Source organism: Liolophura sinensis, chromosome 1 (genome assembly GCF_032854445.1).
Source record: "Liolophura sinensis isolate JHLJ2023 chromosome 1, CUHK_Ljap_v2, whole genome shotgun sequence".
Taxonomy (NCBI): Eukaryota; Metazoa; Mollusca; class Polyplacophora; order Chitonida; family Chitonidae; genus Liolophura; species Liolophura sinensis.
The window spans coordinates 53,178,573-53,202,054 of record NC_088295.1 but is presented as its reverse complement, the minus strand read 5'-3'; the positions used below and the strand labels follow the sequence as shown (position 1 = coordinate 53,202,054).

General features: G+C 41.7%; 2 protein-coding genes across 2 annotated transcripts; both read left to right on the top strand.

Annotated features, from left to right (window-relative positions):
• Positions 1 to 8,383: 8,383 nt before the first annotated feature.
• LOC135462030 (uncharacterized) lies at positions 8,384 to 9,241 on the top strand. Its single transcript, XM_064739368.1, has one exon. It carries the CDS (start codon positions 8,384 to 8,386, stop codon positions 9,239 to 9,241), a length of 858 nt encoding a protein of 285 aa, XP_064595438.1.
• Positions 9,242 to 15,385: 6,144 nt separating this feature from the next.
• On the top strand, positions 15,386 to 23,132 carry LOC135469056 (mitochondrial pyruvate carrier 2-like). Its single transcript, XM_064747578.1, has 5 exons — positions 15,386 to 15,473; positions 17,415 to 17,455; positions 18,718 to 18,802; positions 22,117 to 22,228; positions 22,806 to 23,132. Exons 1-5 carry the CDS (start codon positions 15,389 to 15,391, stop codon positions 22,855 to 22,857), a joined length of 375 nt encoding a protein of 124 aa, XP_064603648.1. The 5' UTR covers positions 15,386 to 15,388; the 3' UTR covers positions 22,858 to 23,132.
• Positions 23,133 to 23,482: the final 350 nt, after the last annotated feature.

Genomic DNA, 23,482 nt, shown 5'->3' with positions numbered 1-23,482 from the left:
CGGAGAGGGATCCAGCATGAGCTGGGCTTGAACTCACAGCGACCGCACTGGTGAAAGACTCCTGGGTCATTACGCTGCGCTAGCGCGCTAACCAGCTGAGCCACGGAGGCCCCTAGTACATAATAAGTTAGTCTATAATCTTGGACACAGCTTAAATAACACATTACTTAATTTTTCCAAGAAGAAATAATTCGGTATAATATCGAATATGTTGAATATGTTGAATCTTTTGTTCATAACATACTTACAGGTTGTAAGTATTCATCTAATAACCTACTAATTATACCCCCAAACTCTCATGCTGGCTTCCTCTCCGGCCGTAAGTGGGAAGGTCTACCAGCAACCTGTGGATGGTCTTGGGTTTCCCCCAGGCTCTGCCCGGTTTCCTCCCACCATAATGCTGGCCGCCGTCGTATAAGTGAAATATTCTTGAGTACGGCGTAAAACACCAATCAAATAAATAAATAAATTATACCCCAAACTACAATCAGTTCAACTAGGGCGCGAAATTTAGTCTCCGAAAAAAGAAACGTTGACAAAAATTTTAAGACAGACCTACTAAAACTCGTAGTAATACTTTTATTAATAGCGCAAGAATTTGTCAAAAGGCTCCTTGTCATTGAATGACTTCACGGTAAAGTCAAATTGCCCTATGCCGACATGCACAATAAACTACATGCGACACGATCGCCACAACGAGGATAGGCAGATGCGGAATGGTCCACTGGTCAACATGTATAATATGTACAACGGTCACATTCCCAAGGAATGCTCAAGAAGTAATACCCCACGCTCCTGAGGCAAGAGGCAATAATCTCAGTTATCTCCCTTTATGAACACTGCCGTCTGCATGTTTGTAAAGTGAACAACTGGATGGTGGTTATCGCTCCGCTACAGATGTACAAATCCGGCCATTTAAAGTAGGACCCGAAAAGGTAAACAGTTTTTTCGCCGTTGTTGAATATCACTTCTCTCCAGCTCTGTAATTCCTGATATCCCACCCTACTGCAATTCCTGATATTCCACCCTACTGCATGCACTGATATCCAACCAATTCCTGATATCCTATCCCACCGCATGAACTCTCTGTACAATACATCACAGTACAACATAGTGATGGTTATCGTATATAAAATCAGTCAAACAAGTATAAAGTTTTGCGCCACCATTTCATTCGTGACGTGAATAACACGAGAATAAAAAGAGAACTGCCTTGGGTCTCATAATGGCGATAAGTGTACATGTATCTTGCCAAAGCGCCTGTGTGAACAACGTGGAACCACTGAGTGAGTGACTTCTTCACAAACAGTGAAGTGAACTCTGTCCATGCGATGTAGTGATCCCAATCTATGTGATGTATTAATCTCTGCACTAGCTAGTGACCCCTGCACTTGCTATGTAGTGACCCCGGCACTTGCTATGTAGTCACCCCGGCACTAGCTATGCAGTGACCCCGGCACTTGCTATGTAGTGACCCCTGCACAAGCTATGTAGTGACCCCTGCACAAGCTATTTTATTTATTTTATTTATTTCATTGGTGTTTTACGCCGTATTCAAGAATATTTAACTTCTATGACGGCGGCCAGCATTATGGTGGCCTACGACCATTCGCAGGTTGCTGACAGACCTTCCCATGTACAGCCGGAGGGGAAACCAACATGAGTTGAACTTGAACTCACAGCCACTACATTGGTGAGAGGCTCCTAGGTCATTACGCTGCGCTAGCGCGCTACCCAACTGAACCACGGCGGCCCCCTCAAGCTATGTAGTGACCCGTTCACAAGCTATGTAGTGATCCCTGCACAACCGATGTAGTGACCCCTGCACAAGCTATGCAGTGACCCCTGCACAAGCTATGTAGTGACCCCTGCACAAGCTATGAAGTGACCCCTACACAAGCGATGTAATGACCCCTGCATAAGCGATGTAATGAGCTTGATCTAGTTGTCTTTTGATATCCGCATTTCCATGTATACTCCATCTTGTTATCACATATGCCATGTGCCCTTTGTTTTTCACTAACATCAACACATGAAGGCAAAATAGACATATTGTTCAGTGTCACGTGAGCAGCGGCTAGTGCTAGGGCGTTTAAGATTGCATGTTCACCACAAACATAACTGCAAAAGCAACACTTCTTAAATAACACATAATTTAACCGACTGTTACTTGAAAGGACGGACATAAAAAGAATCTCTTACGAAATCTAGCTGACCTCGGAACCGTCCGTGGAACGTGAGCAACCTGACCAATGGATCACCGATACAGAATAACTCTGGTAAAAACTCGCCACGTACTGCAGCTGTAGTTTTTCAAACTGCCACAAATAACAGAAGTTTACTTTGAACGACCGCAATCAAACGGGTCCATCGGGCACCCACTGTTAACTGCTATCGTGTCACAGTAAGGCTGCTTCTTCAAAACAGTTGTATTCGCTAGAGTAGACATCCTACCACCCACAGACTCCATGTATTTTCTGGACTCATCCTGGATAGCCAGGGAACTAGAACGGAAGACGTGTCTGCCTCTGCCCGACTGAGTGTCAACTGGAGTTGTATCTGTATTGATGACATCACCCGCTATACATGTACAAATGACATCTTCTCTTGTGTCTGCATGAAGGACTCCTCCCATTGCACATGCGCACCGAATGACACCTCGACTTGTGCCTGTGCGAGAGATACCTGTTGTATGGGTAGAAATGACACCTTCCATAATTCCATCCGTGTGAAATACATTAGTTTCCGTTCTACATGCGTAAATGGCAACTCCCGTCCTGTCTGTGTGAAGAACGCCTCGTCTTGGTAATTTGTTTGAATTTATATATGCAACACTTCTCTTTGTTTCTTCACGAAAGACACTTTGTGTATGTACAGGAACCACCTCACTAGTTTCACCATCTGTATGTACAGGAACCACCTCACTAGTTTCACCACCTGTATGTACAGGAACCACCTCACTAGTTTCATCATCCGTATGTACAAGAACCATCTCACTAGTTTCACCACCTGTATGTACAGGAACCACTTCACCAATTTCATCATCTGTATGTACAGGAACCACCTCACTAGTTTCACCATCTGTATGCACAGGAACCACCTCACTAGTTTCACCATCTGTATGTACAGGAACCACCTCACTAGTTTCACCATCTGTATGTACAGGAACCACTTCACTAGTTCCACCATCTGTATATACAGGAACCATCTCACTAGTTTCACCATCTGTATATACAGGAACCATCTCACTAGTTTCACCATCTGTATGTACAGGAACCATCTCATTAGTTTCACCATCTGTATGTACAGGAACCACCTCACTAGTTTCACCATCTGTATATACAGGAATCACCTCACTAGTTTCACCATCTGTATGTACAGGAACCATCTCACTAGTTTCACCATCTGTAAGTACAGGAACCACCTCACCAATTTCATCATCTGTATCTCCAGCTGGAACAGTATGGCTGTGGTGAGCACCACCCATGGCTGTTTCCCTACAGTCGATGTGCTTCTTGGTATTCCTGCGAATGTCACTTGCGGCTGTCTTTGTCTTTGACACTTGGTTATCAGAGGTTATGCAAGCCATTTCACCATTGGCTGGATAACCATTCTCAGCATCAACACAGGCTCCCACAACCCTCTTGCATTCTAACGACAGTTGCGCGTTACATGTCCGACTTTTCCCATGCTGGCGTCCATGATAAAACCCCGGCACAACGTCATTGTCAGGATCCATGGCCAGCCACTTGATACGGCCTTGTAAAGGAAAACCACCATTAAAATCAAAATTCCACTTTCGCTTACTTTCCTCCCGTGTCTGGTTATTCTCTGCTTTGAGCTCATTTTGCAGCTCACTGTGATCGACTACCTCAAACAGTGCTCGTTGTACTCGAGAATGAGACATTTTGATGAACGTTGATCGAACTTACGGTTAAACTCCAGTTGTCAAACCTTTTCATGGAATAATGGTCTAGTACATCAGAGCGTGTCCGGTAAAAACAGACGGGCACGCGAGTGCGTCTGGATGATATAGGGTGAAAACACCCCTTTCTGAAATAGGTGGCTGTGATTGGAGGAGAGTGTTGTCCCTAGCAACCTGGCGTGACATGTTTACCCGTGTAATGTAGAAACAGGCATACTGCTTAAGGTTCTGCCCATCACTACAATTCAAGTGAAAATGATTGACAGTTCAAAGCTGAATTTTAATTCAACGCACACAGTCTTCCCCACATGAACGCAGATATATCTAAAAATAAATAATACTTAAAAATGAAAGGTCATAAGGCCCAATCTGCATGCAGTCGGAATATAAACATGAAGGAAGTTGAGAATTAAGGCGTTCATCCCTATCTATATTTATCTGTATAAGGCTTAAAATAAGTTTACGCAAATGTGATGTATATGACATTTCACTCATGCAGCAATTTTAATGCAATCCAGCTTTTTTTTTTTTATCACACTTACTGAGCTGAACAGCTTTTACTGCACTGGCGTAGTTGTGGAGTGTAATTAATTAAATTACTAAATTAAATTACATGTACAGTTAAATGACTTTTACTTTTAACAACAAATAAGACGTTTTAAGGAAATAGTCAAGTATTATTTAATATGAGGAAAATGCAAATTGACGCCAGGAGGACTGGCTTCCTCTCCGGCAATAGGTGGGAAGGTCTTACAGCAAGCTGTGGATGGTCGTGGGTTTCCCCCTGGGCTCTGCCCGATTTTCTCCTTCCATAATGCTGGCTGCCGACATATAAGTGAAATATTCTTGAGTACGGAGTAAAACACCAATCATATAAATAAATCAAATAAATCCCACACGAGACCCACAAAATGTACCGGTACGTAAAATTAATTTCATGTTTTTTACCATAAGGTGACTTATCCAGAGTCTGAGCCAAGAATGCGATAAAAAACAGCAATGCCACGCGACTTGTCGGCAGTGTAACAAATTTGTAACGTATTTCAGCTCGCTAATCCATCGATCCCCTCTCAAGGTAACGCAGGTTGTTAAATTGAGAGTCCACTGTTTAGCTGAACCGCTGGGTACACAACCCTTCCTCTGTGCTCGAGCCCTCAGACTCTGTACAAACACAAGGCCCTTCTCGTCTTTGACTCGTATTTGTGTGGCATTTACCGTCAACGTGACAAACGAGCTGATAGTAACACTTCTCTTCATTCAAAATCACAAGAGTTTAGTCCATTACTTAGAAACACTGGTGACATGCTTTCAAGTGGCCTTGAAACATACATCCAAGGGAAAACAATGGGAAAAACTCTGCGGTAATATAAATACTTGTAGTTTTAAAATAAAAGGTGGAATTTATATACGATGCCGTGTACCGTGCACTCAGCGGTTCAGTTACTAAAGTTTCACTGTTTGATCCGTACAGGCGTAGAAACATTAAGTAGAAAAATATTATTAAATATTACATATTAACATACCCGTATAGAATATTTCATATCTATATTTATTCTCATTCTAAAACATATATATTTCCAAATAACTGTTAACTGGGGAGAAAACTCTCATTCGTCCTCGGGTGTTATAGTGACTACACGGTGATTTTTGACATGTTTACTATATTATAGCCTAAATGCTTCAGACAGTTACCTAACATCGACATTTTACTAAATTTGTGAGCAAACGTGAAACCTACCAGCTGGAAATAAATGTCCAGATTTCATTTTTGTCCATTTCTTGTAAGAAAATGCATTCGATTAAGATGTTATTTTTTTTAATTTGGTAAGTTTAATGTTATCTCTATATTTTGTAAATGGATAAAAAATAACTTTACGTATATCAAGGCATATCTCAAGATCCAGGTATTTATGGGCTTATTCTTTAGACTGGCTTCCCTAATCACGTAATATGTGAATTTCCATCAACGTAAGTAAATGATAAGTGTGGTTCGACATTCAGCTTCCTTTATCGGCATTTTGAGTAATTCTATACCAGTGACGCCTAATAAATTGCAATTAACCTCACCGCATTTTCTGAAAATAAATTCTACTTATAGGCGATGACGCTAGTTATTGGGGCTTGTAAGTGGCTACTTTTAAAACATTCACGTAAACAGAATAAAATCCTAACTGAGCGAAATTTACTAGAGGCCACATTTCACCTGTTACCTATTTTTTCCTGGAAACATGCTCATACATAAAGCCGGACGAATTCTTATGTTTAATTCATTAATAAGAACAACATCACGTTCGAAGCTGCAGTCGGAGTACAAGGTGTAGGAGAAATGCTCACATGTTTTTTTTTTATTCTATATCATTTCTCCACATCATAAATATATCGTACAGAAGACGTCTAACTTCCAGGTTGTGATGTTACATAGCGTGGCCTGACTCGGGTCAAAGCGCCATATCTCTCCCACATCACATCTGGGGCAAATATGCGCGTTAACTTTGTTGAATGTTTCTCTCTCGACGTTTGTCTTTTCATTTGACGTGTGTGAGGCTTTAATGGTCTAGTCATAGCGCGGAAATCTCGGGCGCAGCGGGATTTAGCGTGAATAGTCTGGGCTTAGACAGCTCGGTGAGATTTAGAAAACATCCCGATGCTATTGGCACAAGGACTACCCGCTTCTTTAAATCTCTTTGTTCCTAGGATTACAACCAGCCTCTCATGTCCAAGCCACGGATTTGAAAAACGTCTCTTTCCCGCGTTTGTTTCCTGGCTTTGCTTTAAAATGTCATTTATCCTTTAATTCGCCAGCTTCATTTGAAGGTCTGAGAAAAGAGAAGTTGTTGTGTTGTTCTCATAAAGCTATCCGTCTTTTGGGGAATAGTTTGTATCCAGATATAGTGTCCGGGTAATCTTTTAGATGTCGTCTTCATTCAAGGTGACATGGGAGAAAATTCCGCGGGGTTGGGTATATATATAGGGCCTATGTATATGCTGCAAATTTGTATGCGTCAGGGACAAGCACCCGATTTCCATGATGAACATGCATGTATATTACCCTCACCCCCATTACTGGGGAATTTGTGCATGTATCAAAATGTACGTAAACGTCTACTGATTGGAGTATACATAAGGTGCCATCATTTAAAAAAAAACTATTGCATATATTTAAATATACAAGTATTTTCAAAGTTTTGAAAATCAATTTCAAATGTTTTCAAAGTCTTTGTTAAACTGAACAAATCCTTTCCAACCTTCATTTTAAATTATTTTAAACTTTACAAGTCACTTTTAAACTTTTGAAATCATTTTTGAACTTTTCATGCATAAAATCATTTTTTTTAAGATTTAAAAACATGTTTTTGATATTTAAAAATTTAAAATGGCTTACAGGTTTATCTGGTGTTTGCGAATGAAATATAGAAGTGGAAATGGGAAGGTTTGATCGGTGCATTCTTTCATTTGGTGCATGGGGGAAGGGGGGTGGGGGTGTACCTGTTTTTCTCTTCTGGTTAACTGTCACTTCATATGGTGTGCATGTAATCGTATGAACATTTTAACAATCACTGGTGAAAATAATACAGTGTTTGGCACTAAGTATATATAATTGAAGTCATTGTACACTGTTTGATTCCGTAATGCATAACCTTGCCAATATGTTAATCTGTTTGTTGTTCATACTGCATTATATAGGCGGATAAAGTCGTCGTTTTTTTATACGGCTGAACTTAACGTAGTCTTCCATGACAAGCACTGTGTATTTCCATTCAATGCGTATAAACACCCACATACGTGCCTACGTAAAGTTCAGGCCCAATTCAAAAGGAGAATGAAGTCATGCCAAGAACGTCCCATGGTTTTAAGCTACATATACCGTGCTATTGGTGCAATAGCATGACGTCCACATACGGTACGATTTAACAAGAAGCTAGAGCAGGTTAGCCTATGGTATTAGTGGTGAAGTAAACCAAGACCAGTCAATGGGTAAATGCTTTGATTATAAGCTGTTGTATGTTTGAGGTGCCTCAAAAACATGTCTGGGCGGGTAGGTAACGACAGAGTGACCGTCCATTCCTAAACATCAGGAGTTACATACAACAGGCCTGAGTGCGGAAAATACTGTCACTGCGTAGTGCGTATTTAGGCCTAGGTATATATATATATGTACACACTAATCCGTGTACACCAGTCGCCGCGTTTAGACAGCACAGCAACCTGAGGGTCTGATCGTCCAACAGGTGTGTCTTTTATTATATATCTGGTAACAGCTGGTTTTACGGCTTCGACCTCATAACTTAAAACATAATGAAACACTGACCGAAGTTCAAAGGGATTGCTTATCGCCCAGGTTAGAATTAACAACACCACGGTCTTCATCGCTCTCGAATGCATGGACATACATTACGGTTTGGGTCATGTTCGTGACTGTTGGTATGTGAGACAGGCCCATACGACCAACCTGGCGGGATGTGGAAGGTAGAGTTGACGGATGTTGGTCCGGATTTCTCTGACACTGACGTTGTAAGGGCTATCGAGTCGCGGAACTGTCGGCGTCTGCTATACCTCATTAGAGCCGGTGCCGTCGAAGTGAACAAACGGGACGGGCTAACCGGCGGAAGCTACCTCCATCGGATAGTCGAGACTTGTCGAACAGTTCCATCCTGTGAGGAGATGAAAGTTGTGCCTCTGGTATACGCTCTGTCAAACGCCGGCATTGACATGGACGCTGTGGACAGCCAAGGCAATACAGCATTGCGCATGTCCATTAGGTACCGTCTTCTAGACGTCATGGTGGCCTGTCTCAAGGCTGGCGCCAATGCTGACCAAACTGAGGAGGAGCTCATAGCCAAACACACCGCATTGTTCTCTTACGAGTTTTTCAACTGGTTCAGAAAACTTGTGCCGGGATATTGGCAAGCAGTGGAGGAGAACAACGCCTTTCGTGTGAACAAACTGGTAAAATCTTGGTGCAGAATTAATGTTGAACGCGGGAACGAGTCTCTGTTGGAGTTTGCGAAAAGAATCAATGCAAAACGGAAAATTGTTGATCTTCTAGAACAGAATGAGGCTTCCATTGATTTCGCCCACGCGACAATAGCCGGTGATGAGGAACGCATGAAGTTCTTGTTGTGCAATCGTTCTGTTAGTCTAAACACAGTGGATTATTCTCACAGGAAGGACATCTTTTCACAGTTAACTCCCTTGTCATTACGAGAAACAGCTTTGGCATATGGCCACCATCATGTGTTGCATTTGCTAGAAGACCGCACCTTTGAGAGGCGAAACAGACAGGCAAAGCCTTCCAGTATTTGTGCAATAACATGACGTCCACAGATTAACGCATGTAACATTGAAGGAATATTAATTTACATTGTTCCCTTGATATAGGCTTATACATAGGCCTGTGTGTGCAGCAAATTATACTGGGCCTTCAATGCCTGGAGACTTATATTTATTTTTTTTATTTATTTGTTGTTTAACATCTTACTTGAGAATACTTCACTCAAACGAAGGCAGAAGTAGTAACAGAAGTTCCTAGCCAAGTTACATTACCACTTGTGACAGTATACTCTAGCACTTGCTTTAAGTCACTGTAGGTAGCAAATTTTGTTCAGAAATCTTCAACAGTCATGTCACTTGGATCGCTATTATGAGGCAGGAAATAATGTCAATAAAAAAATCTCTGTCTCAACTTTTGTTCCAATTAGCAATTGACATCTGCGCATTCTCTTCATCTTAAGCACGCTCAACATAATTCCAACGGAAAACAGAAACAAGTTTGTTGATAAAAGCGGATATTTGGTCTGCGCAGAGACATCAGTACTGAGGTTAAGACTAAACAGTCAAACTTGTCTACCGTGGTGTAAATGCATATGTGTATGCTTGGGGTTTAACGTCGTACATTGTTTTCAGGCATATGACGACGAGGAGTCTTTAGGCGCATGTACCTATATTGTGTCTTCTCGTAGCAGGGCTAGTTCATGCCTCCAAAGTGCTGCCGCTACTAAAGTATCATGCCGAAGACATCAGATATGACACCTCACCCAGTCACGTTATACTGACACCGGGTCAACCAGTTCTGTTTCCTTACCCCTCAGTGGTGAACCCCAAATGCGGTAGCAACCAATACCCTTTTTAAAGTCTTTGGTAAGACCCGACCAGGATTTGATCAATGGCCACTCAACTTCGAGAGAGACGTTCTAACCATTAGGCCACCGAAGCAGTTTCTAGTGGTGGTAAGTGATGTGTAAGGAGAGCGAAGAATGGGCACATGCGCTGCAAGTGTGAAATATGTCATACTGATGCAATGTTAGCGGTCTCCAAAGTCACATACACGAGAGAGCGACTCCAGTACAAGGCCACATACACGAGAGAGCGACTCCAGTACAAGGTCACATACACGAGAGAGCGACTCCAGTACAAGGTCACATACACGAGAGAGCGGCTACAGTACAAGGTCACACACACGAGAGAGCGGCTCCAGTACAAGGCCACATACAAGAGAGAGCGGCTCCAGTACAAGGTCACACACACGAGAGAGCGGCTACAGTACAAGGCCACATACAAGAGAGAGCGGCTCCAGTACAAGGTCACATACACGAGAGAGCGACTCCAGTACAAGGTCACATACACGAGAGAGCGGCTCCAGTACAAGGTCACATACAAGAGAGAGCGGCTCCAGTACAAGGCCACATACAAGAGAGAGCGGCTCCAGTACAAGGTCACATACACGAGAGAGCGACGTGGATAACTTATTGCCGAGGCCTCAAGAATCATAACAGGGATGGCGTTATATACGCGAATTATAAATGTCGTTAGTCCTATTTACCCTACTTTGTTAGGCTAAACAATTAACTTGTTATCAACGTCAAATGAACATTTCAACTAGCCACTCGTTAAAGCTTTTGCACTCAAATTCATTGACAACAGGCAGTGCACATGATAGATGATGGGTGGATATTAGACATTCAGGTACCTTGGTTATGGCACTTGAGGTAATATTCTGACTGATGATATACTTAACAGCAAAAGCAGCACTTTTCGTCCGACTTTTGGTTCAGTCAAAGCATATGTCCTCAAACCGTAGCCGCTATTGAGGTTGTATTACAAGAGTTCCCAATTTCGTCTCAGACAATAGAAGCATATATCCGGTGGAAGATAGTGTTGATGCAAGAACACATACGCTGTTCTGAACCAGGTTTTTTCAAGTTACCAATCCTCATGGGTATAGCTTTGATGACACAGCTATATGGAGATGATCATGAGATAGAGCCCGCTGTGAGTTAAAGTCCAGCTCATGCTTGCTTCCTCTCCAGCCGTAGGTCAACCTGTGGATGGTCGTGGGTTTCCCCCGGGCTCTGCCCGGTTTCTTCCCACCATAATGCTGGCAGCCGTCGTATAAGTGAAATATTCTTGAGTACGGCGTAAAACACCAATCAAATAAATAAATGAGATGGAGCCTAAAAAAATTAGCACCGTTCTTTAATTAGGACTATAAACTGAAGCCTGAGATTTTAACATACATGTAGTAGACTATACATTCTTTCGTATATGGAAAGCCATTACCGAATCGAATTTTTCCATACATGACCTATACATATCACATCTTTTTGTTACGGACTTCGAGGCTGTAAATGTAAATATGAATTTCGGGCATGACTCTTACATATGTACAGAAGATTGACAGCCGCTTGGATGTTCTCGTGGCAAAGAACGTCGGAAAATATTGACGCAAACCTCATAAAGTTTTCTCATCAAGTACTGTATTCTGTGATAGACATATAACCAGAGTAGATGCCAGGATCCCGCACATTATCCCGCATCGGAAAAAATATTCCGCTTTTCATTGGACAATAACGGTCACGTGTGTACCTTCTCGACTCCTATAGACGACGGCAAATGTGTCTCCCTTTGTTGGGTTTTGAATGAAATGGTCAGATCGCTGAAGCGATTCACCTAAACATCGGTCCTCTGCACTGGATCGATAGGTCTTTGCAGGACAAATTCGATAACCTTCATATTGGGCTCAGCGGACACTTCGTCCAATATGAGAACTACTAACACCATATATTTCCGTATCCTATCTCTGAGTAACCACGTAGCTAATGAAGTGGGACTGGTCCCATCTCACTCCGAGTTTCCCGCGCGGCTAAGCCTTCACTGAGCAGGTAGGTACCCGGTACTACCCTGGAAACCATATTTCTGTATTTAAGCACTTAGATAAAAGATTATAACTTTCCTCTTGCTTACAATACAGGAATATTAAGACCGTAATGCCATAGGCGCCCTGGTGAATATTGATAAAGGTTATCACCAGGTAGCATCATAACCTTATAACTGAACAAACGGGACAAGCTTGGTGTAGGCTGTACAGATCATCTTTAGTACATACTCTTGTTGCTGTATAACGGCTGTTTTCTCTGATGTAGGATGTGCGTGATGTTGGAAACCCGCGGAAAGCGTTCTTTGGTACTGGTTTGTGTCATCATGATGTTTCGGTAGCCAAGAGCAAGAATTTCTTCGTCTTCCCAATATTTTGGTGGGGGCATACAGAAACCTGTGGTAAAGGTGTGTTGGAAGAGTGAAACAGCCTTGGTTGCATAGACTCTCAGACTTCACAGCGGTGCCCGATCTGGGATAGGCCAGTTTCTAGTTGAAGAACTGCAGGTAAATGTCCACTCATTCAAGGCCATTCACAAAATCCAGCTCGAAGATAAATCCCACACCAAAAGACACCGCAGCTTCCGCTAGAGAAATGGACCTCTGGGCAAAGATTATCGACTCCAAAAGGGCGGTATAGGGCTATTACTTAGGGATGGAGTTGACAGCCCGGTAGACACTTTATGGGGTTCAACACCGTACCACTTTGACGCACTATTACAAACTGCTCACAGTTGCAGATTCTCATGAAGTTAGTTCATTGGAAAATACGTGGATACATCATAAAGTTTTCTAATCCAGTACTGCTTTATGGCATGCAACTATCAGCTAATGTACATGCAAGATTTCATTCTCTTACTATTTTAGAATGCATGAAATAATGATTGTGGCGTAACCCTAATAACGCCATTTGGTGGCGACTGTACCGTAAATGTGATTATGCAAAAGTTCTTTATTTATAGGTACCTTAGAGTGGTTATCTCATGTCATATATCGGTTTGCTGAATTAGCACCACTGAGTAATTGAAATCAATGGTGTTCATGTATAACAGGAATGATGAATTTCCTTTTTCGCAAATCATTAAACAGAAAGTGGGTGTGGCGTTGTTAATACGATATATTATAATTAACATACAGAATCCACCTTTTAACTTATCAGAAGTAAACAGAAGTTGCCCTTGCTATGAAGACCTTTCCAGGCATAGCTAAAGCACTCAGTAATAATGACGTAAGCAGGTGCGCTGTCACGTATAGCAATGCATATTTAATTCGGATGTCTCAACCACGAATAAGAGAAAGTATTCACGAGTCATACACAAAATATGAGACCAATCCAGCCATTCTGAACGTCTGCGGATGGTCGTGGGTTTCCCCGGGCTCTGCCCGGTTTCCACCCACCATAATGCTGTCGCATAAGTGAAATATTCTTGAGTACGGCGTAAAACACCAATCAAATAAATAAATAAATCAATCATTAAAATTGAATGCAAAGAACAGTCTCGTGTTTGTCTTCTTACTCCACAGTATTCAGAAAAGAATGCCCCCCAATCTGCGATACTTTGCCCTGGTACAGTGTACTAATATATTAAGAATACACGTGACAGATCGAAGTACGTGATCGAGCATTCCCACGCATTGTTACCTTATAGCTGTTACTTGTTTTACCTCTATTTAGAATGTAACATCTGTTCAAAACGGGCATTTGATGGGGTAACAGGTAGACCAAACAAGCCTTCTGGCCTAATTTCGTACTTCAGATACCTTCTTAGTCCTGTGGTGGTTAAATTTGTGAAGGATCTGCGTGGTTTTAGTAACTGGGCTCACTTGCAGGAAGCCCTCTTAATGTTAAGAGCACGTAACTACTATGGCGACGTCATGCCTACATTGCTAGTTGTCGTTGTAGTTACGTGCTCTTAATTAACGTTAGAGGGCTTCGTGGCAAGTGTAACACTGGCCTTGTGATTATTGACCTGGAACGTCTGTGATGTTGATTGTTGGTACAGGAATGTCTGTTTTATAGCGAATCCTCCTGTCTGTGCTTATGGGAGGGTGACAGGTGTCGGTGTGCCGATTGTTAAGGGAATCGGCTACCAGCGGATTTGTGACAAGTCCCACCACACTGTCTGCATCTCTCAACAAGTACTGACGTCAGCCAGCAAAACGAAGAAGCGCTATTCTCAGCCGCAATATGCACGCATAAGAATATAGCCATGTTACATGGTCCCTTTCTTTCCCACCAGGCGTGTTGAATAAAAGTTCGAGGAGTTGTCCGTAAATGTCATAAAGGGATTATCTGGATCATATTTGAACGTCCTGTTAGGGTTTCGATTATATGCAGAAACTATTACGGAGTAATCCTCGCCAGGCCCTTTCTTTCTCGTTCACTAAACGGTACATTGATGCTAGCTTTCCATATGTAGCAAAGGCTGTGAAAGTTACATATGTCCACCTTCGCTGGATTAAAAGAAAACCACAGACTCCCCAGATGGCACAAGGATTATACGACAAGAGAGATAGTTTCAATTTTGACACTGTAAATTATCCTTACGTGGACAGTATACCGACAGTCCTGCATATGGCGTGTACATATCTCGCCTTGTAGCATTTGTTAGATCCTGTGTGTTGTGTGACGATTTCAGTCAACGTCACAAGTTATTATTGCAAAAACTTATCATATCAAGGTTATTCCATCAAACGCCTTCACTCCAAGTTTCTTAGGTTTAACAATGAGTATAATTCTCTTGTAAGTAAATATGGAAAGAACGTCCAGAATCTCGAGCACTCCATGACTGTGTCTAATTCCTCTTAACTCGGCGGCTAGGAGATGTATATTCATCGAGTTAAATTAGACCGCCACATTGGATATTTATACCGAGATATATATTTTATCATCCACAACATACACAATTTGAATACCGATACTTATTTCACTCAGTCTACATACGTTGCGTCTTTTGCAACGTCAGTGAAAACTGTTGACTGCTTCTCTTTGCATAATTCCGTCCTATTTTCATATTTTATATACTTTCTTAGTTATTTGGTGGTTTCTGTTCAACGTCGTTTTAGGAACTGGCCTTGCGATCATTGATCTGGGACGTCTATTTTAGTTGACGGCTGGTTTACGAATGTCTGTTTTGACGCATACATTCACATGTAGTTATATTTGATAATGACCGTTTCATTTGTCTTGAAACACCGGCTGAGAAAATGTGGCTCGTGTTCAACGGCCCAAGAGAGTGACTCAGGGGCCCAGTTGAAAGACAGGGGCCCAGTTAGTGACCTTCCGCTGGTAGCCTTGTTAACCGGGGAATCATGGCTTCTGTGTATCGAGGAATCATCGCTGTGGCGGACAGACTCGTGCCTAAGCGGTTTGCTCCGATATGGAACCATCCTGCTGGTATGAATTGTACTAGCTAGTGCACTAACTTCATAAATTACTTCTAGTCATGTTAAAAAAGGAAGAAAATAGATTCGATTTTGCAAAATGCTGCAGCTATACTATAACTTGAAGATGAACTTGGTACTACAGGCGCTCGAAGTTATCTCCCTTTATTAGTCAGTCAAACACTAATATATAATTGGAAAATGCAAAATCAAATATGACACACAGTTCGTGAATCTCCATCAGTTTCTGAAGGCGAGCTGAAAAGGCTATAATTGACGGAGCGCCGGGGTAAACGATGGAGTTGATACATTTTGGACATTTGCCTCAAAGGTGATATTCACATGGAATTCAAGCATTTGATGGACTGGCACATATCCCATGGCATGATAAGAAGTCCTGATTAAAAGTTGATTTGTATAGTTACTAAGCACTTCAGAAAAAATATCTTTGGCCGTTTAGATGTGTTTTCACCCCTCTTCCTAAATAACTCGTATATTATTGTTGTTTCTTTTAACAATGTACATGTGCTACTATACTGAGCTTGGCGTGTCAGTTCATCGTTAGGCGAGCTGACGAGCCACATTAGCAGTTAGGTGTACGTCATGAGAGATGCCAAGACCACTTAGTTTTGTGACCGGTGATCATTATTAGCATCAGAAAAAACACGTCTATAAAAAGACTCTCAATGGAATGTCACCTTGCGAGAGATATCAGCTTTGAAGGATGAAAAGTCACTCAAAATGTAATTGCTTAAACGCGACCTTGTTACATATAATTTGGAAATTGAAAAGATTTTTCTTGATGTACCTTGATGATTCAATGGAAGATTGCTATTCCAACAAGCTTTCTTTCCAAAGTCATATGCCCTCCCGATCAGTCTGTATCACTTCGCAAATCTCAGCGAGATCTTCTACCATTGCAGCTCTGCCTGCTATTTTTGACATACATGTAGTATTCCCAGCAGTGCGAGTCTTGGTGTGATTGGAAATCATCACTGGATTAATGCCTGGTGCTTTAGCATGATATACATACTTATAATTATTAGACTTAAGCAATCAACCCATTGCCAACATTTCTTGTGTAAAAGACCTTTTAGACTCTGATGATGGCCCCTGTAACAAAACAAGTCATCTTAGCATTTGTATTTTGGACTACCTGGTGACTTAAGCAAATGTACACCAGATGTTTTACGCTATGTTGATTGGCCGAGTGGATTTCAATCATTTGTACTATAAATCCATGAAAATGTCAAGTAATGATACATGTACATCATAAAGCAAGCTTTGATAATTGTATTTGACTGTTGATATGCGTATCTGACTGTCATGCATTGATACGTGTATTTGACTGTCAGACTATGTGATCTGACAGTGAAAAAAGCACAGAAAAACTAAAAAATCACCATGGATACATAAATATCATATAGTAATCATTGGTAAATTTGTGAATATGTCAAGAATAACATTATTTGCCAAGCAACAGCATATGCCGTAAGTAATCTACATCTAGGCCACTACCAATTGTGAAACGTTTGTCAAAATCCTGAAGACGACGATTCTCGAAAATTAACGGGGATCTGTCAAACACCCGTCAGTAGGACCGTAACAACATTTTATTGAGGTCAGACATCATTATGATGCCACAATAAAGACAGAACGACATTACAGTAGAAACTAATACATCGTTACATTGTAGAAGTTGCGCTACAATCCTCACTGGATTAAGAATATACCACGTCCCCACTGATACAGGTTACACCAGGAGAAACATGTTTACGAAGGAGAAATGTCTTGAAAGCTGCTGATTCGTCTTTTTCTACTTAAGTGTGAGTTTCATGTACAAAATGGAGAAAAAAAATGCTCTTGTCACTCTGATCAATGGTTATAACATGCACCTGTTAATTTCCTCGTTCTTGTGATGGTAATGGTACCTCATTAATGATTTGGCTTGCAGGACCAAAAACAATATTCTTCTGGGCACCGACTTTCAAATGGGTGAGTACTGAAAGACACCAGATTTGAGCCATGTCCACAGTATTGTACAGAAGTAAAATGTTTTAAACTAAGACCGTTGAATGCAGTTACCTAAGTTGATGTACGTAATGTACCTCTCAGCATGTGTTGTCGCTATAAATTCATACCCCTAAAACCTTTGAAGACAAAACATTTTGTATGATTCATTGGAAGTCTTATATAGAAATGTGACCCTTTTTTCCAATTTTTGACCATTTATAATTTTATTCTTATATCAGCAACTGTGTATAGATGTTGTTGCTTTCTGAGGCCTGCCCCCAATTTACTTTATTCATGTTAGTTATGCTCCTTTCCAAACATACCCTATTTCTTCTACGTTTTGGGACACCTTGTCTGCTTATTTGAGCCCAATATGTATGTTATTGTAGCAGGAATTCTTTCTCACATGGTTAGTCCACCTAATAAACAACACACTCATATCTTTACTTTTCCGAAAGGCTGGTAAAGAAATGTTATATTCTGGTTTCAACACCACTAATATCTGTCCCAAAAATAAGAAGGATTAGGGTCGAGTGTGTTCCGACAGGAACGTTTTTCTCAATACATGTAGGCATTCCATGTGTTGATTTCAAAATTTGAATGTTCTTTTACACTTAATAATAAATCTGAACATTCTAAAGCTGTCAAACTTGTGACATCTGAAAAATTTTATCAATATGGTGGATCTGCCAATACATGCACATCCTGTTTGAATGTTCTTTTTATTTATTTATTTATTTATTTATTTATTTATTTATATATTTATTTATTTGATTGGCGTTTTATGCCGTACTCAAGAATATTTCACATATACGACGGCGGCAGCATTATGGTGGGTGGAAACCGGGCAGAGCCCTGGGGAAACCCATGACCATCAGCAGGTTGTAGCAGACCTTCTCACTTACGGTCAGGGGAATGTTCTTTTTACACTTAAATCTAAACATGCAGAAAATTATTGTGCTGTCCTATAAAGCTAGTTAAGAGGAATTATTCATGAGTTAGTTTAAATTAGTGTTTGTGTCTCTCATTACCTTGTGTAGGTATGTTGATGTTGATGTTGAAGTTGTTTGAAAATGGATAGATCCAATACTTCTGATGTCCCAACACCCGTTCTCATGGAACGTCTGTTTGACCTAGATATACTTGCAACAGTGCTGATTGTGATGGGTCAAATACAAGTTCTTGAATGGTTAGCTCGCGAAGATACATTATTCATGTTACAGTGTGCTGCTGTCTATTTGCAGGGCCTTGTGGTGGCAGGGCTAGGCGATCTAACCCGCCCAGCAGAGAAGCTTAGTGTAACACAGTCCACTGCGCTGGCTGCAACAGGTAACCACACTGTGATCAGCAGTAATGATATATACTTGTGGTGACAGGGCTAGGTGATCTAACCCGGCCATAATACTGGTCGCCGTCGTTTAAGTGAAATATTCTTGAGTACGGCATAAAACATCAGTCAAATAAACAAATTTTAGTGACCTTGAGAGCTGCCTGTCTGCAGCCTCTATAAATCTCTGACCAATGAGGTAGAAGATTAAAATCCAGCTCTTGCTAGTTTTGCTGCCGATTTAAGTCAGAATATTCGTAAGGTTTGCTTCACTGGTAAGGTACCATGTGAAGGGAGGTGGTTTACTTCACTGGTAAGGTACCATGTGAAGGGAGGTGGTTTCCTTCACTGGTAAGGTACCATGTGAAGGGAGGTGGTTTACTTCACTTTTAAGGTACCATGTGAAGGTGGATTACTTCACTGGTAAGGTACCATGTGAAGGGAGGTGGTTTACTTCACTGGTAAGGGACCGTGTGAAGGGAGGTGGTTTACTTCACTGGTAAGGTACCATGTGAAGGGAGGTGGTTTCCTTCACTGGTAAGGTACCATGTGAAGGGAGGTGGTTTACTTCACTGGTAAGGGACCGTGTGAAGGGAGGGGGTTTCCTTCACACATAAGGTACCATGTGAAGGGAGGTGGTTTCCTTCACTGGTAAGGTACCGTGTGAAGGGAGGTGGTTTACTTTACTGGTAAGGTACCATGTGAAGGGAGGTGGTTTACTTCACTGGTAAGGTACCATGTGAAGGGAGGTGGTTTACTTCACTGGTAAGGGACCGTGTGAAGGGAGGTGGTTTACTTCACTCATAAGGGACCATGTGAAGGAAGGTGGTTTCCTTCACTGGTAAGGTACCATGTGAAGGGAGGTGGTTTACTTCACTGGTAAGGTACCATGTGAAGGGAGGTGGTTTACTTCACTGGTAAGGTACCATGTGAAGGGAGGTGGTTTCCTTCACTCATAAGGTACCATGTGGAGGGAGGTGATTTACTTCACTCATAAGGTACCATGTGGAGGGAGGTGGTTTCCTTCACTGGTAAGGTACCATGTGAAGGGAGGTGGTTTCCATCACTGGTAAGGTACCATGTGAAGGGAGGTGGTTTCCTTCACTGGTAAGGTACCATGTGAAGGGAGGTGGTTTACTTCACTCACAAGGTACCATGTGAAGGGAGGTGGTTTACTTCACGCATAAGGTACCATGTGAAGGGAAGTGGTTTACTTCACTGGTAAGGTACCATGTGAAGGGAGGTGGTTTACTTCACTGGTAAGGTACCATGTGAAGGGAGGTGGTTTACTTCACTCATAAGGTACCATGTGAAGGGAGGTGGTTTACTTCACTCATAAGGTACCATGTGAAGGGAAGTGGTTTACTTCACTGGTAAGGTACCATGTGAAGGGAGGTGGTTTACTTCACGCATAAGGTACCATGTGGAGGGAGGTGGTTTACTTCACTGGTAAGGTACCATGTGAAGTGAGGCGGTTTCCTTCACTGGTAAGGTACCATGTGAAGGGAGGTGGTTTACTTCACTGGTAAGGTACCACATGGAGGGAGGTGGTTTCCTTCACTGGTAAGGTACCATGAGGTGGTTTACTTCACTGGTAAGGTACCATGTGAAGGGAGGTGGTTTACTTCACTGGTAAGGTACCGTGTGAAGGGAGGCAGTTTCCTTCACTGGTAAGGTACCATGTGGAGGGAGGTGGTTTCCTTCACTGGTAAGGTACCGTGTGGAGGGAGGCGGTTTACTTCACTGGTAAGGTACCGTGTGGAGGGAGGCGGTTTCCTTCACTGGTAAGGTACCGTGTGGAGGGAGGTGGTTTCCTTCACTGGTAAGGTACCGTGTGGAGGGAGGTGGTTACCTTCACTGATAAGGTACCGTGTGGAGGGAGGTGGTTTCCTTCACTGATAAGGTACCGTGTGGAGGTAGGTGGTTTCCTTCACTGGTAAGGTACAGTGTGAAGGGAGGTGGTTTCCTTCACTGGTAAGGTACCATGTGAAGGGAGGTGGTTTGGGAGGTGGTTTCCTTCACTGGTAAGGTAAAATGTGAAGGGAGGTGGTTTACTTCACTTTTAAGGTACCATGTGAAGGGAGGTGGTTTACTTCCCTTTGTGGAGGACTGGTGAGCAAAAATTGGAGATCAAACGTTCTACCAGAAATAGTTCTGTAAGAAAGTGTTTTGCATGACGTACCAGTATAAGCTGGTTGATAGTTTAAACACGAGATACTACTTGTACCACGCACAAAGTCTAAAAATATTGATGTCTGACAGCTTGCCACTGACCGTCTATCCTTTGTCTCTGAGGTTGTCAGCATTCGCTTGGTAAACAGGGATATTTCGGAGCACGGGTGATGGTGCAGTAAACCACTGGTGTGTGTTAAGCTTTGGTAGCTGGTCTGTATCCAGACCAGGAGGTACATGTAATTTAAGTGTAGTAATTTTGTTCTGCAGGTGGTCTCCAAGTGACCTGTAGTATGGTTGTGGGTTTAGTTTATGTCATACCCTGAGCATCGGCACAGAATAAAGCCCAAACAATGTTAAAGGCAAGGGAAACTCAAATGCGAAGTATGTCAGATCAAAGACCATTGAACACTGGTTTCAGTTATATTTTTTCAACTGTAAGACTATTCAAAATTTTGGCGTCTACAGTGGCCTTTTTCTACTGTATTGGGACCGACGACTTCATGTTTTTGCCACATGGGGCAGACTGCCAGATTCACCTTTCAGAATACATATACATGAAAGCACGAGCCAAATGCACCTTGAAACAAACAATTTCAAGCAAAAATATGCATCTGACGTTACCGATACCCTCTGGGTCGCTACAACCCACCGTAGAAACCATATTAGGTGGTTGGAAAAAATTAGAAACAAATAAAAATGAACCGTTTTCCTAGAGAGTGGTCTTTCATTTGATATATACTTTACTGTTTTCCTTGCTTTTTAGAGAATTATCTTAAACATGATGTATAGAGATCAGGTTGTGCATATATGTAAAGCTCTGGTGTATTAGAAATCAAGGTGAAGGTACAGGATGGTGTCTCAAGCAGTACTCAATATATTGAGCACAGTAACATAACAGGGGTTTTCCATTGCAGATACCCTAAATGTGTGTTAATTACTAGAAATGCAAAAAATTGCTGACGTCTCTTTTTTTTTTTGGATTAGAATCCTTTTCCAAGTAAATGTTTAAGTATTTCATGTATGGAGCTGAAGTTTTTTTTGTGTTCATGTGTCTCTTAAAGGCAATTACTTTGGTAGCCTTGATAACAGATTCAATCCTGTGGATTTACACCAGTGCTACATCGATGTTGTTTTCTTGTAGGAACAATTTGGTCTCGGTATTCAATGGTCATCATCCCCAAAAACTACAACCTGTTTGCTGTGAACATTTTCGTCGGTTTGACGGGCATTTTCCAGCTCTACAGGATCTTTCAGTAAGTTCGCTTACAACTGGTATGTGTGTATACTTGGCCTTTTTACATGAAACTTAACAAGTTTTCAGTCATGTGATGACCTGTAGTCAAGTGTGTGTACATATACATTGTTGCCTTGTGGGAGGGAGAGTCCCTGCATCCTACATACCCAGTCATATAACATGTATACTGGCACCCTGCCCTGTCGCATGATACAGACCTTGGGCCAGCCAGTCATGTTCCTTGCCTCAACCTCTCATTGGTGAGGGTGGCAGGAACAAGCACCATTTTTTTTCAAGAATATTTCACTTACACGATGGCGGTCAGCATTATGACGGGAAGAAATGGGGCAGAGCCCAGAGGAAACCCACGACCATCTGCAGGTTGCTGACAGACCTTCACGCCACCAAAGTGGTCCTTTTGACTGGTAACACATACAACTAAACAAGTACTTTATAATCTGGAGTACATCACTGGTATTTCCAAGAAAGCATAGATGTAGAAACAATTGCAGTGAATGTAAATTGTTGTTATTCTATTGGGTATTTCCAACAACCATACATTTCCTAGCGGTTTAGTGTTTATTTGTTACTTTCAGGTACCGTCAGAGTTTGAAAGGCAAAGATGGTTCCCCGACTGCCCCAGCTTAGTGGACATTACAGAATTTGAAATTTGTACAAACCAATAGTGACTGTGTGTATTTACCAAGGTGTGGGAAGCATCCAATCTATGCCTGGAAGAGCAGAAGCTTTTGTTTTAGGCAAACTTTATAGAGATTATTTCGCATACCTTTGCTCAAGGAGTAACATAGACTGGTACAGTTATCAAGGTATTCATTTACTCCCAGCATTTACCAGGAAGTTTCATTGAAAATATGTTGTTGTGATATAGTACATGCATGTGCTACACGATTTCATACCAGATATGGTGTGCATGTTGTAGACACTAGGATGCTCTGCATTTGGTCCACATAATTTTTGAGTACATGATTACTGTTACCCAACAGGATATTTTCCAAATTCTGTTGGTAGTTGCAAAGCGAGCGAGTTATCTTCTGACAAAATTCTCCTGTGTGTTGTAACCAGTTGAGATTAGATGACAGAATAGTTTATATAAGCATATGGCGTTTAAGACCCTTAATCCAGGCAACAAATCACACAGAATATGGGAAAAAAAAAAGCTGATTAAAGGTTGAAGAATTACATACTGTATGTAATGATTCCACTTCCCATGTTAATACCTCTTGCAAATGTTTTAGTTTTGCAAGATTTCTCG